The following is a 15,381-nucleotide window of genomic DNA, read 5'->3' as shown; positions in this document are numbered from 1 at the left end:
GGGGGCGGGGGCATGTGAAAGGAGGGCTGGAGCCTCAGGGAAAAGATGGGTAAGAGATGAGTAATGTTCAGCCAGACCGAGCCGGGAATGCAGAGCTCCGCTTTACTCCCCAACAGGACAAGAAAAGAGATTTCTTCATTTGGCCCTTTTTTAATATCTATATTTTTTCAGAAATATATAGTAGAAGAGCAATGAATATTAATTAACAATACTTCAAAGAAGACAGAAGCCTTTAGCTTTATATAGTAAAGCACATCAAGCTCTCTTTGGCTATTAAGAGCAAAGCCAACGTCAACTGAAAGTACTAGTCAGAGTGACACCACACTCTCTCTTTCCTCTAAGTGAAGGAGCAGAATTCACCACATCAGTGAAAAAGTGACACTATCAACCACCTATTCTAAGTAACGTGAATCAATGAGCCTGACCAAGGCAACAGGGAGAAAACGCAAAACAAAAGTTTTTCTTACCTATGTCCTGCTGGGACCAGTCACCTGGTTTTAGTTCACAAAGTTGAGTTGGAGAAAGGTACCACTGAAATCCTGCATCTAAAGGAATGTCAGTGAACCTGGTAAATTTACCAATGGCAATCCATTCGTCCTCAACAAGGCCGGAAAGGCGTGGAAGGATGTAAAATATGGTCTGAAAGGAGAATTGTAAAAATCTAAATTTTTTTCCCTTAAAAATAACAAAGAAATACACGATAACATGTTTAAAGTACAACTTATTATCACTGATGTGTTCTCCCAAACTATCACATCTGATCAAATTACATACTTTCATTTATATCCTGTAACAATTGTCTATCTATATTTCTTATCTTCTCTAAGAAATTAAGGGATTAATTTAGGAAATCCTTGAGAGCGGCAGATCTTCCACTCCAGTATTTCTAACTGTGTGTAACATAATATACACCATGCTCTTAATACAAGCAAGAAGTGTTTTGGAATTAATCAGCATTAATGTTGGACAACATCTGGATAAGTGCTGTTTACTGACCACCAGACACCTCCATGAGCAACCAAGTTCAAATTCTTGTGATGCCAGATCTTTACTCTCGCTGCCAATATACAAATTTAGAATCTAGATTTTGCCTCGACTGTATCTTAGCTGTGTGACGTTAGACAAGCCATTAGCCTTTCTCAGCTTCAACTTCCTCATTGGTAAAATGAGGGTAAAATCGGTTAAAAGAGCACATGAAAGTGATCTGTAAACTGCACAGTGTGACACCACTGTGAACAGCAGTTATTCAGTCATTACATAACAATCCTCCTTCCCTTTTCTTACCGATGACAAGAAAACTGAGATCCAGATAATCCTCAAATGTGAAAAGGCACACAGGAAGCAGAAGCACAGTAGGCAATTTTAAAATAAAGTAATAAACTTATAACAATGTCCAAGTCTTCATAAAAGTTCTTAGAATGCATATGGTTTTCTCTTTATTAGCAGTATTTGTGCAAATTGAAACTGGCATAATGAATGCAAGCTGTTTATTAAGTAGGTACCAAGTATAGCTCCAAATGTATAGAGAAACAGAGTCTTGTGCGCCATTATTTTATTGACATGTACAGTTATGGTTCGTATAATTAATAGAGAATAAAATATATAAAACATATGAGGGTGAGGCAGTCAAAGTCAGGATGAAGGAAAAGGGGAAGCAAGGGACTTACTCCTGCTGGAGAACTGAATAGAAAAGGCTGACTTAGCACTAGAGAGTTATTAAGAGTCCTCAGAAAGATGTCAAACAAAGCATTCTGGGCGCTAAAGGACACAGAACAGAGCACGTTAAAATGTTTGAAAAATCCTAAATAATTTTTGCAATGAAGCAACAAAGTACACAATAATGTTCTATGATAACTATCTCACAATATATAGATCTGTATTTTTTTTAAAGGCCAGCTTATTAGTAATCCACACACACACACAACCCAACAACAAAAAAAACTGCTTATGCACAGTAGCTAAAGTTTCTGATACTTCCAAGTTCCTAGATCACATGTTTTAAATTCCAAGGCAGAACACTATAATTGTAGTCGAAAAAGGGAGAAAGTAATATCATATGTACAAATTTTAATAATCTATATATTAAGTTAATTAATTCACATGCTAACTGTAATAAGTTTAAAGAAATTATATAAGCACATTCTGTTACGATCAGTGAGATGGTGGATCATTTGCTATACAATTCCAGTCATCCAGAACCTAAAATAGGCACTTAAAAGAGTAGATCTTTTCGCTCTTTCATAACAATGGGCTTCGTTACAACAGATCTCACCTGCACAAATGTTCTCACTCATTTCCTTTTAATGTCAGAACAGATTTCTGTTCAGAGTTAAATATTCCCCCTTCCAGTGTTTACAAGCCAGACACTGCCTGAGAAACAGAAAGTGAAAATGACTAGCCAATTTTCACTGCTGAAGAGTGAAGCGCAAGCAGCCATCTGCACCAAGTGACAAAATGACACGGAGCACTTTACGACATGAAGGCGGTGCTGTAGGGACAGTTAACCTCATTATACCTTCAACCACCGCGGCAGAAAGGAAGCACCGGGACTAAAGATACAGAAGAGAGTTCGCAAATGATATTCTCTGCTCACCTCCAGACAGTAATCCTTCAGTGGGTGGAACGTTGCAAAAAAGAAATGCTCCTGGATCCGTTGCCAATTCTTCTTCGCGTTCCTAGGTGTTAAAGATACAAGTGGGGTACAGACTAGTGAACCCACTCTGGTAAGGGGGAAACCCAAGTAGCTCTCTTAAAGAGGTACTGCAGAATTTAGAATGAATGGAAAATCTTGTGAATTTTATCCCAAGACTTATAACCCCTATCTCCAAGATCAACATCCTTTAAAAGATGACCCTAAATCTGACATTTTGAAATGAAACTCAAAGACAGACAAAGAAATTAAATAACTCTCTCACAGTCCTACATCAAACAATGACTCAACAAGAATGAAACTCAGGTCTCCACTCCATCAAAGAGACAGTCATCAGTCAACAGAAAACGATGGGAAAATCTCACAGGAACAGCTGCCGCAGGTACAACTCACATGCTTGGGGAAAAAATTCTAAAAGGGAACCATGTAAGAAATCTAGGCTGGGATCCTTATGTCTCTCTGGCCATAAATGCTTTTTTTTTTTTTTTTCAGGAGAGAAAATCGTTACGTAAGTTACTTTTTTTTTTTGGCTTCACTGCGCAGCATGTGGGATCTCAGTTCCCCGACCAGAGATCAAACCCACGCCCACTGCAGTGGAAGCGCGGAGTCTTAACCTTGGGACTGCCAGGGAAGTCCACATAAGTCACGTTTTCTACCCTGAAGATTCATGACACGCAGCCAAACTGTACCAACTTTCATAAGCCAAATGAAAGTAATAGGTTTTACATACTTAGATACACAGTCACAAACAACAAAAACCAAAAATTTGTTAAGTTTTAGAAGGCAAAAGAGGTAGGAATAAAAAAAAACATGGCCACCAGCAGGTTTCAGTTTAAATTCATGACCAACAACCCAAAAGCTAAGCAGCAATTTCAAGACGCCTTCCCGGCAAGATCATTCTCCTGCTCCGGCCAACGTACCTTCTTCACCCCCGAGTTCCCAGCCCAGTTCCCAGTTCCCTGCCGGCTGGGCCTCAACATCAGTGGGGTGAGAAGAGGAGACCTGAGATGAGAGACTGGCCCCTCCTTATGCACCTGTCTTCTCTGCCCCTTGGCTTTCAAGGGTCTCTTCAAAGGACAACACCCCAATATGCGTCCGAGCTCCCATCCCCCTGGGTTTTGCTCTGAGTCGTGCACCCCGACCTACTCCATCACAGCAGCGGTGTTGTATCTGTTTGATATTGAGCATCTGAGTAGGATTTTGTTTGGGGGATAGAGAAGTTCTCTTAGAAAAGAAAAAGGCAAGAGCTTCCAGCTTTAACCGGGACATCTGAGGGCTCATGAGCACGGCTTTAGAGTCAAGTCATGCTGCTTCTCAGCAGTTCTTTGACAACAGAGGATGAAAACATTTGGCTACGCTGAAGAGAAGCATCTAGAGGTCCCTAAATTAAAGATCAAGGATTAAAGAGCAAAAAGAGAAAGAAAAAAAAAAAAAGGTCAATGACGGAGCTGACAGCACTTACAACTGTAATTAAACTGCACATCAAATAGTGAGCTGCTTACATGCTGCCTAATCTGAGCTCTGTGCCCTGCAGCGTGATGGGCTCAACAGAAGCTGCTGAAGCTGGGCACCCTCTATGCCCTCTCTGCACACAATGCTGGACCGAGGGGTAAGGGGACAAGGCCTGCTTACCCTGCTCCATGCATGTTTTCCACTTGATTCAGACTGGATTCAATAATGGAAGTCAAAGCATCAAGTTCTTCAATGTGCAACGTCTTACACATGCTCCAGATTTTCTTCAGAGCAACTAAGGCATACAGTCGAATGCTAAAATTGTGATTAAAACACCAGTGCAGTACGATAATAAGGGCTTGCTTCAGAATTAGTTTCTGAAAAGGAGAAACATTCTTCAGATGTAAACATGGACCATTTTACCCTTGGCTGTATGACCAAGAACAAGGTGTACAGGTGACAAAAATGCTACAAAGTAAAATCTTACTTCACTGGTTTTGCATTGTCATTCTCAGACAGACACAATGGCAGGAGTAATTTCCTCAAGAAGGAAAGTATCTTCCCAGCTCTTTAGTTTTTATTTACCATGCTGCCACACATGTTTCCCCCCATACTCCAGTACTTAGGTTAATCTGAATGAAGTACCTTCATGCTAACCTTTGTATGACCAGTGTTTTAAGAAGTCTCCATCACTTATTACCTTACCATGGGCTGAAAAAGTTAGAAATATTAAGTGAACTTGAGCAAGGTATCTCATGAAGTGCTGTTTCCCCCCCCTGGTCTGAACTACTTACTCTGTTTTCCCTAATGGTGACCTTGGACCCACACAGCACTGAGTGGTGGCAGGAAAATTAAGAAGTGGGGAGAAAAATAATAAGAGTTTAAACTTCCCTGCAGTCTTTTCCTGTGAATTCACAGAGTTTTTCACCTTCACAGCCAGGAGATTTTATGCAGTGATAATCCCTGATTTCTAAAACCACACAGTTCAACAGATATTGAAAGGCAAAGGAAGTGACATGTATTAATGTGGAAACCAGATGGGCTCAAACTTTTAATACAGTATATCAGGAGCTACCTTAATGCTCCTACCAAACGGCTCATGTGTAAATGTTACTGGGCTGCACCACGCTGAGAGCCCTGCAATAGTACAGTTTCTTGTCTATCTTACTTCTCTCAACAGATTGCAAGCAAATCTCTTCCCTGCACATATTTAAAACAAAGATAACAACTGGTATTATCTGATGCTAGAGCTTTCTTAACTCTTACCAGAAGGTGTTAACACAAGTTTTCACATAACTGTAACTAACACACTGCCATCTGGCTGACAGACGCTGTAACACACCATCAATTTTAAGATATTATCATGGTTTTTGAGGTTAAAATGTGGTGGGGAGAAAGCCCTGTTTTTAGGATTGATGAAGTAGGTTAACAACGAAATCTGATTGTTACTGTGCTTAAAGACAGCACTTTGAAAAATTCTAGGAAACCTATCCCCCCAATATTTTTACCTCACTTTCAACACTAAACAACATTTATTTCAGACAGCTGACCATTGAACAACAGGGGTTTGAACTGTGCAGGTCCACTTATATGTGGATTTTTTTCACTAAAGACGTACTACAGTGCTACATGATTCTCGGGTGGTTGAATCCACAGATACAGATGAGGAACCTTGTATTACGGTGACTGTAAAGTTACGTGTGGATTTCCCACTGTGCAGAGGGTCGGTACTCCCAACTCCTGTGTTGACCGAGGGTCAACTGTGTTAAGTTTCTCCCAGAGTTTATAACATATAAGTACATTCTATGTAGATCCAATAATATAGAATCTTGCTCTAAATCTTTGCCGGCAGGTTTTCCTGAATTCTCCGCAGTTGCCATAGTGATTAACCAGAATTAGCTAAGATCTCTACTTATCTAGGGAAGATGCTTTAAACCTGAGAAAGATGAAGAACTGGCTTTCACACTCTGAATAATGACAGTCATTTTATATAAACCTTCAATAACACAATGGCTTTTAATACTCTGACCATGAGTTTCTTTGTACTAGCATTTGTTAAATAACTCTGCCAGCCAAGGAACAGTTAAATGCAATAAGGGAAGTCTTATTTAAATAATCTTACATAAATACTTGTATAAAGTTAAGCATCCTATCATTAAAAGTTGCCCATAATTTGTCTAGAGATTTAACATGTGCTCAGGCGTTATCTCAGTGTGTGTGTGCCCGTGGGTAACACCTTATTCTGCATTTGTGTCTAAGTGCGTGTGCCATTAGGAGGGGAGCGGAAGGGAAGGGGAGAAATTGCAAAACACACAAGGACTACTCTACATGAAAACAATTAGTACAAATGGATAAATTCTATTTTGATAGTCAAGTCTGAACTCTTCTTAAAAACAATATAAACTCACCTTTTCTGGAATATTTTCAGTAATGATGTCCAAATGCGACAAAGCTGATAAAAATGTACAAATGCTTGTTTTAAGGTTTTCTTCACCCTGAAAATAAATCAGATACACGAAACAGTCATTCAAGGCTGCCACGAGCCCGTGCACATCAAGGCACCGGGCCGGACGCCTGGGGCCCGGGCCGTGAGGCTGGCTACTCCCCGACGCAGCCACGGCCTGGGTGGGGTTAGAGGAGGAAAAGCGAGAAAGGACAGGAACGTCCCAGAGCCAAACGCCCGCACACACGACACTCAGCAGACGTACGCCCGCTACCCACTCAGGCGAGGAGTGACTGGTGGGGACCGGGGCGAGCTCACGGCAGGGAGAGAAGGGCTGGCTGGAGAAAGGGGGTGGGCAGGGGAACAGCAAGGAGGAGGAACAGGTGAAGGAGAGCAAGACGAACAAAGGCAGGCAAGTGGGAGGCAAAGGCCCCCGTGCGGAGGGGAGCGGCAGAGCTTAAATGGGGCCCTGCAGCTGCTTCAAAAAAGCCTCAATGAAACGCTACTTGTAAGAGTGTTCAACTGGAATTCGGAAACCTTCCCAATGATAGTGACTTGGAATTACACATTATTTTAATGATAAAAAACTGACGGACGCCAGGTATACTGGAAAGAGACTAGACACCACAGTTCAGAAACTGTTCCAAAAGGCGCATCAGATGATTAATTCCTTTCTGTAACTTGTAGTTATTGACTGTCTTCCATGGACCAGTTACTGTGGCAGAAACAGAGAAAACAAAAATAGATAAGATTCCTGCCTTCCTGGAGCTTACGGTCTAATGGAAAGAAAAAATCAAACCAGACAATAAATTAAAATTCCCATTATACAAAGAACTATCTATGTGCTACAAAAACCCACACTAAGGGGATCTAAACTACTCAGGGAGGTAGAGAACTGCAATCTGAAGGAAGAGAAGCAGCTACGCAGGCAAAGAGGAGGAAGAACAGAAAAGGTCAGAGCGGTCCTCGGCCACGTGGGGGCGTCCCCGATGAGGCAAGCTGTCCGGTAATCAGGCCCTAATGCAGCCCCGCCCAGCTGGGGGCTCGGTCACGCCACCTGCTCTGGCCGACGGGCAGCAGGACGCGATCAGAGGCTGGCTAAGCGCGGGTACGCCAAGACGCGTCCTCCTGGAATGCCCGTCCTTGGAACCCTGAGCAACCACAGAGAGAAGTGCAGAATCAGTGGTGCCCGGCGCCTCGGCTGTCCCCACTACTGCAGCCAAGGTGACCAGCACGTGGCCGAAGAAGTCGTTTGCAGGTCCCAGCCCAGTGGACACCACATGCACAACAGCCCAGCCCGGTCCAGTCAATCCAGAAGCTGGAAAAATAGCAGAGTGTTGTTCACACCCCTGGCCTTTGGAATGTTCCAGCAACAGAAAACTCAGCCCATCCATGCATCCATGACTCGAGTGCAGAGGTGGGGACGTGGGGCACGCGGACTGGACGGGGAGGGGGGCACAGACCACGTGAGACCTGCAGGCCACTCAAGACTTTGGTCTTTGTTCTGAGAGCAGCGTTTTAAGAAAGTGGACGACCTGATCACGTTTTCATTTTGAAGAACCTGCTCTGGCCTCGGTGTGGAGAGCAGACTGAAAGGGAGGAAGAGGGGACGCAGGTGGTCCACCGAGGGGAGCAGTGCAGTGGACGATGCAGCCTGGACCAAGGCCAAACGCAGAGACGGGAGATGGTGACTGAGAAACACTCGGGAGGTAAGACCGACAGGATCTGGTCCAGAGTCAGGAAAAGCGCTGAGTTCCCTGCTTTGTGCAGCTGTATAGACGGTGGTGCTGTTTACAATCGTAGAAAAAGATCAAGTTTGGGGCAAAAATAAGGCACCTGGTGTCAGACATCCAAGTTTTAGATGATTTATAAACATTCAAGAAGGATGTCCGCAGCAGGGGTCAGCAAAGCTTTCTGTAAAGGACCAAACAGTGAATAAAAATACAGCTGTGAGGTCCATACAGTCTGTTGCGAACACTCGACTCTGTCCTTTTAGCTCAAACACAGCCATGAACGACATGTACTGATATATGAACGGACATGGCTGTGCTCCATCAAACATGGCCAGGCCGGGTGTGGCTGCAGTCAGCCTGATGGAGCGCTTAGGGGAAGATGTCTGGAAGAGAGATATACATTATTGGGTCATTCACATCAGATAATAAGTGAATCCATGACCCAGATAAAACTGACTATAAAACAAGGAGAAATTAAGGAAAGAAGGCAGTCCAGCCTTGAGAAGCACTAAGATTTAACAGCTGGGGAGGAAAGGAAATGCCCAGAAAGGACACGGAAAAGAGGAAACAGAGGGGCAGGAGGAACCAGGGAAGTGTGCTACTGAACCAGGAACAAGGAGGTCGTCTGCAGCATGCATGGATGAGGAGACGCAGGAGGAGGCTGACCACCGACCCTGGCAAAGGGTCGTCGGAGAAGTGACCGAGCTGGAGGTGGGTCCGCTGGATTGAACTGTGGGCAAGGAGAACATGAAAACCCCGAAACTGTGGCATACAGACACTTCTTTCAGCAAGTCTGGCTCTGACAGGGTAGGGAGATAGGTGATTATAGGCGTCCTCCACAGGGGCAGCTCAGTGTAAATACCCGTAACAACAGATGAGAAACCATCTGGTTAAGAAGGGGAGACTAGGTATAGGAGAGAGACTGAGGGCTAAGGTTCCCGAGAAGGCAGACAGGAAGAGAAGCCAGAGAACAAGCACAGGAATTACCTCAACAGCAGATTCAGGTCCTTGATGATAAAGAAGGGAAGCAGTCTTGGGTGGATGTGGACAAGGTATTGGGTTGGCCGAAAAGTTCGTTCGGGTTTTTCCAGACGATGTTATGACAAAACCTGAATGAACTTTTCGGCCAACCCTATATATTTATTTGCGTGACTGCTCTTGGGAAGGTAAAGGTATTCCTATGCGATGACTGCTATTTTCTCGGAAACATAAAAGCTAAGGTCACCTGCCTCAAATATATGGAGGAAAAGGGTGTAGTGGACACTGCCTGTTCTGGGGTATCTATTCTGAATCCCCTTCCAAGTTCAGGGAATTCTTCACCTTATAGGTCTTGTGAGAAGCTGGAAATGCCAGACATTCATTTTCCCAGCCTCCTTGCAGCTAAGAGAAGTCACGTGACCTGGACCCAGAGACGCCTGCCCTGAATGCTGGGTTGAGGACCCATTACCCAGAGAGGCAGAGCCCACAGAGAACCCACTCCGTGCAGGCGGCAGAGGCGGCAGGCGGACAGCTGGCCAAGGCTGCAGCACTGCCGCGAAGGCACCAGGCGTCCAGTGGGGTGAAGCAATGGCCCTGGTGGACCTGCTCTACGGCACACCTGTGGCTACAGTTCTGGAAACCACTGAGCCCCACCATGTTCCTGCCTATTTTCCAAGCTGGATTCTGCAGCTTTCTGGGCATTGTGTAAGCTACCTCACTTCCCCCATCTCCGCTGTTTTCCATCCCTTTGATTCAATCCGCAAACGTTTTACTTGCTTACAGTGAAAAACCCTGACTGATGTCCACGAGGAAAAGATGTGAAGAGAATATACCAGCTCTGAGAGCTCTTTATGGAAAATGAGAGACTGAGCAGAGTGGAAAAACGGGACGGAATTGGCGGCTTGACCAGGGACAGGAGAGTCAGGGAGGCTGGAAGCACACCAGAGCCAGGGGCCTTCCGTGAGAATTTCTGAGGCAGCGCCCACCCGCTTGAGAGCAGACAAATCAAGCAAGATTGATAAAGCAACAAGTCTGAGAAGCAATGCAAGGAAAAAATGTCAAAGTATGTTTCTTAATTCTACGGACATGAAGAGAAGGAAGAGACAGGAGAGGAACCCTGGAACAGTGAAGACGAACGTGGCTTCTGAAATGAAACAGACGTTTGAATTAGAGCTTTGTCGTTTCTTAGTGGTGTGACAAGTTACTTAATCTCTCTGGACTTCAGTTTTTTCACTAAGTAAAATGTAAACATTCCGAACTACTTTTCAGGATCATCGTGAAGGTGATGCCGCCATGCTTATCGTAACACCCAGGTTTCAGGAGAGGAGCCTGGGACAGCGAAGGACCATGATGCGTGCGTGCATGCGTGTGTGTGTGTGTCAGGGATTTCAGGCAAAGACACGCTAGTCAATTTCGTGTTATACAGGATGCAGTTTGAAGTGATTATGTGAGAGGGCCTAGGAGGTGGCTGGGATGCAGGGAACCAGCAGAGACAGGGTGTACAAAGCAAAGGGAGTTTAGAAAGAGAAGGACAAGGGACTGGAGAAGGGATCACCACAGTGCACGGTCAGCTGGAGAAAAAGCAACAGTCAACGAGAAAGGCTGCATGGCAGTAAGGAAGATGAAGACGAAGACTAGGCTGTTTGTGGCTGCACGTGAAGCCCTCAACGTGTGACTTCTGAAGATGCGGCAGAGCCCAGTGGTTTAAGAAGAGCAAGAGAGAAAGGCAAAGATACTCACTCTCGAAGTTTAATAGAAGGAAAAGAAGACACTAGGATGACGGCCAGATGGAGGAAAAGTCAACAGAATAAGAGTGAAGAACTCAGGGTAAAGTCCCAGAAGGAAATGCACATAAGGACACACGATACAGATGAGGAAGACAGAACAAGTTTCTCCCCCTGAAACAGAAAGGGAGAAACAGAAAGAGATACTTTTCACACACAGAAGGCAAGGTCATTTACCGAGAAAGGGAAGGGTGAACTTGGGAACCAGCAGAAAATACTCGAGGCAAGTATTTAGAACTGATGTTTAGAAACAACTTGCTATTTGTCAGGAAGCCCGCAACTGCAGACTCTATCACTAATCTTAGTATCGATGCCTTAAAAATGATTTTCAAGATATAAGAATGTTGGGGATGGGGTGTCAGAGGTGTGCGTGAGGGTACAGAGGAGGTAAGAATGGAAACGAACTGACACTTGCTTTTGGCTGGGTGGTAGGGGTTCCCTTCTACTCTCTCTGCTTTGGATATATTTGAAATTTCCCTACTAAGAAATTCTTTAAAATGTAAGGAATGCATTTAATTCCTCATCATTCTTTTTTTTTGTTGTTTTTTTTACTTTTTTGGCTGCACCCTGCAGCATATGGGATCTTCGTTCCCCGACCAGGGATCGAACCTGCGCCCCTGCATTGGAAGCACGGAGTCTTAACCACTGGACTACCAGGGAAGTCCCCAATTCCTCATCATTCTTATCTCTAAGATCAAACAAGGACATTGCTTGGTAAATAAAAATATAGAAGGCACCTATTTCCCTTACTTCTTAATAACAGAAGCCTTTTCCATCTTTGTTTTGTTGGAATAGAAGAACTCTCAAATAAAAATTATGCTGTACTCAAGATAAATGCCAGGGCTTTCTGTCTCCTAAATTAATTCAAATCCTGCAAAACACAATTTAGGATGTCAGTACGTTAGAAGCAGGGCAACTGACAGCCAGAAAACTATTAAAGTAAAACAATCTCCCAGCAGAGCTAAGATCTTTTCTTCATTAAAAAAAATTATGAAAAATCTCCTTTACTTACATAAGAAAAACAGTCCCAGAACTTCGGAAGAAATTGAGGGAATTTATGAAGAATCAATATGATAATCCATTCTATAAAATATTTTATGGATGCTTGATTACTGATGAAACCAGCCTGGAAAATCTTGTCAATAATTCTATTCAAGAAATTCTGAGAAAAATAAAGCACACAAATTAAACTGTTATGGTTATTAATTTTAAAAAATTTATTTTTATGGAGATATCACTGACATATAATGTATAAGTTTAGGTGTACAACACGTTGATGTGATGATACATTTATATATTGCAGTATGACTACCACCTTAGCAGCACTAGCCTCTATCATGTCACATAGTGATTTCTTTTCTGTGGTGGGAAAAATTAAAATCTATTCCTTATCAACTTTGAAAATGGTTACTAATTTTAATTAAGAAACAGTCACTATTAAAAAAACAGCTTGAAGTTTTATCGTGGCACATGAGACTTGAAACGGTTAAAATATTACAATAAAATACTGAGGGGGAAAAATATATTAAATGGGGCCATGTAAATCAGTTTCCAATTTATTTCTACAACACCTAATTGCCTTAGTATTCTAGTAAAAAAACTTCTGAATAAACTTCAATTTTAAGAACTAAAGTATAAATTTTAAGCAGATGACTTTCTCAATTTTAAAGTAGCACATGACAGTTTCTACGACATAGTTTATTCATATGAAAACATGATGCTTAAGTGCACGAATGTAATAAATGTTATACCTGATCGAATCTGGGTAGAAGTACAAGGAGAGTCTGCCATATTCGGTTTTTCACTCGATGTTGTTGAGAATTCACGTAGTATCGAGTTCTTGACTTGGACACCATTTCATCCTTGGGGGGGGGAGGGTGGGACCAATATTAAATTACCTACTGAATTTGTGATTAATGAAAACAAAATCAATGACAACTTCAAGTTTAAAACGTATAAACTGGGCATAGGAGCCTGTTATACTCCAAAAGGCAGAAGGATAAGAAAGCACTTTCTTATGATATTTTTTCCAAGTTTAACTTATCTTTAAAAAAAAAAAAAAAAAGTTTTATTATTCTTAATTAATTAATTAATTAATTAATTAATTTTTATTTCTGGGCCATGCCGTGCAGCATGTGGGATCTTAGTTCCCTGACCAGGGATCGAACCCATGCCCCCTGCATTGGAAGCGTGGAGTCTTAACCACTGGACCACCAGGAAGTCTAAACGTATCTGCTTTTAAAATGAGAAAAGGAACCATACAAATTTACATAGTAAAAAAAAGTACTTGAAAATATACTTCTCTTTCCTTGTGCCCAGTTAAGGGGGTGACATAGGGTCACAGGGGTGGACTTTGCACTAAAAATTTTTTTAAGTTTATCGTATTTTAGTAAATAGTGACAGATCTGAAGAAAATGTATTAGCAAGGGAATATAATGCCCCTTGATTGTGTAAGTTTGGAATAATGGGATCTGCAATTTGATACAAACACCACTAAGACAGGGGCACCTCAGTAAATGGACAGTGCAATGCCATCACCAGACACAAGGCAACAGCAGCACGCAGTCCTTCTACATTAGCAGCGCTCTCCCCGGCTTTAATGGTCTGTACTGTCTAAATTCAGCCAACTGCCAGGTTTACTTCTGTTACATCACTGCTAGTGCTTGAACTGCTAAGTTAAGATACTTTAAGGTAAAATAAAGCATATTTACTTTTTCTAATAGCTTGATTGCAAGATCTTCCATAAACAACTTATGAGACATATTTGAGCCATCTAATAAACACAGGAATTTGACAGCACAAATTCTCACATAGTGGTCCTCTCTTTTAGTACTAAAAAATATAAAATGATAGATTATGTTAATACATTTTCAAAATTAAAAAATACATTAGATATTAATTTCAAAATATCAAAACCTTCCAAAGTTTTCTAAAATTAAGTAGCTTCATATTTAATGACAACGCATTTTAAATCAGGATAGACAGTGGAAGATAACAAACAAATACATCAACAGGAGATCCTGTACACAAAGTCTGAATGAGCACAAATTCACCCAGACTTCTGGAAAAACAACGCACACACTACTGATACTGTCACAGTAGTATCTTATCTGTGGACAGAACAGATCACAGCTCATGACACTGTTCCTGGAAGAGGACCACTGACACCTCCTGCTCAGGGGCAAGAACACACATCAACACCTCGATGCTGTCATCACTGTGCACTCTAAGTGCACGTCTCTAAGTGAAGGGCAAACTCAGAAAGCACTCACTGTGAGTGCTGAGCATCCCAGCATTTTCAGTATCCAAATGGGGAAAAATAAATTCACTGAAATTGTTAATTAAGTATTTCCAAGTTCATTAAAACTATTATAATGTGAATAAATGTCATTTTAATTTAACAATATCTATCTAGTAGAGATCAAAGTATTCTGGAAACGTCAACTAAAAAAATTTTACTTATTGTTATACTATAACCAGCCAAGAAAACAAAAAATTAATTAAAATAATCAACAATGAAAAATGTATATATTTAATGAAGAGAGGCAGATTTAAAACATAGCTATGACTCTTAGAATAATAAACACTTTGTGGTAACTGTACACAATTGTCATTTGTTTTCCTAAACAAACTCTAAAATCAAAGTGAATCATGACAACACAATTTATTATCTTCTTTATAAACACCTATGCACAAAGTTTTGAAAATTATGTGAGAAAATAAAAACTTTTAAAAAAGCTCCAAAAAAATTATTTCAGCCGTTAGATAAGAATAGGCTTATCCCAGACATCAAAACTTTAGGGCCTATTCTAACAGTAATTTTATCTTTGCGTGAGCATAGTGACTTGTTAAATAGTGGATTTTAGCCAAAAAAAAAAATAAACTATGTGCGCTGATGATCACCCCTCCACCCAAATAAAGAAGAGGGATAGGGATTGCATGTTCCCACAGTTATTTCCTTATTTATGCTGGACTTCGCACTAAATTTTTTTTAAGTTTATCATATTTCAGTAAATAGTGACAGATCTGAAGAAAATATATTAGCAAGGCAATATAATTTCTAACACAATTTGGAAGCCTCATGAAATATCTTATACAGAATGTTTCTCACATGATGTTATATTTTGAATGCCACATTTATATCAAGATACGGAGGACCCACCATACTTACTTTTCAATAACCATGTTCGCTGCACACTCATGCCCAAGATTTTCTATGAAGGTCTGTACATCCTGAATAAGTCTTTCCATAAAACACATGTGACAAAGAACAACAAGTTTTAGAAGAAAAAAATTAAAGTCCCAAATTAAAAATTAATCAATATTCTTCTAACTGAAAGC

The 15,381-nt window shown here is 41.6% G+C and overlaps 1 protein-coding gene across 2 annotated transcripts in view; it reads right to left on the bottom strand.

Annotated features, from left to right (window-relative positions):
* Positions 1–15,381, bottom strand: part of TARBP1 (TAR (HIV-1) RNA binding protein 1) — a 63,109-nt gene that overhangs the window by 4,288 nt on the left and 43,440 nt on the right. For both annotated transcript variants that reach the window (XM_061182331.1, XM_061182339.1), the window contains exons 19-26: positions 15,212–15,283; positions 13,752–13,872; positions 12,792–12,902; positions 12,053–12,202; positions 6,511–6,597; positions 4,283–4,479; positions 2,594–2,675; positions 468–639 (exon numbers count right to left, since the gene is read on the bottom strand). In XM_061182331.1, coding sequence (XP_061038314.1) covers positions 468–639; positions 2,594–2,675; positions 4,283–4,479; positions 6,511–6,597; positions 12,053–12,202; positions 12,792–12,902; positions 13,752–13,872; positions 15,212–15,283 — 992 coding nt within the window. The remainder of the gene's footprint in view (positions 1–467; positions 640–2,593; positions 2,676–4,282; positions 4,480–6,510; positions 6,598–12,052; positions 12,203–12,791; positions 12,903–13,751; positions 13,873–15,211; positions 15,284–15,381) is intronic.

The sequence above is a fragment of the Eubalaena glacialis genome, chromosome 1 (assembly GCF_028564815.1).
Source record: "Eubalaena glacialis isolate mEubGla1 chromosome 1, mEubGla1.1.hap2.+ XY, whole genome shotgun sequence".
NCBI lineage: Eukaryota > Metazoa > Chordata > Mammalia > Artiodactyla > Balaenidae > Eubalaena > Eubalaena glacialis.
The sequence above is the reverse complement of the archived record's forward strand: the minus strand, read 5'-3'. Positions and strand labels throughout refer to the sequence as shown.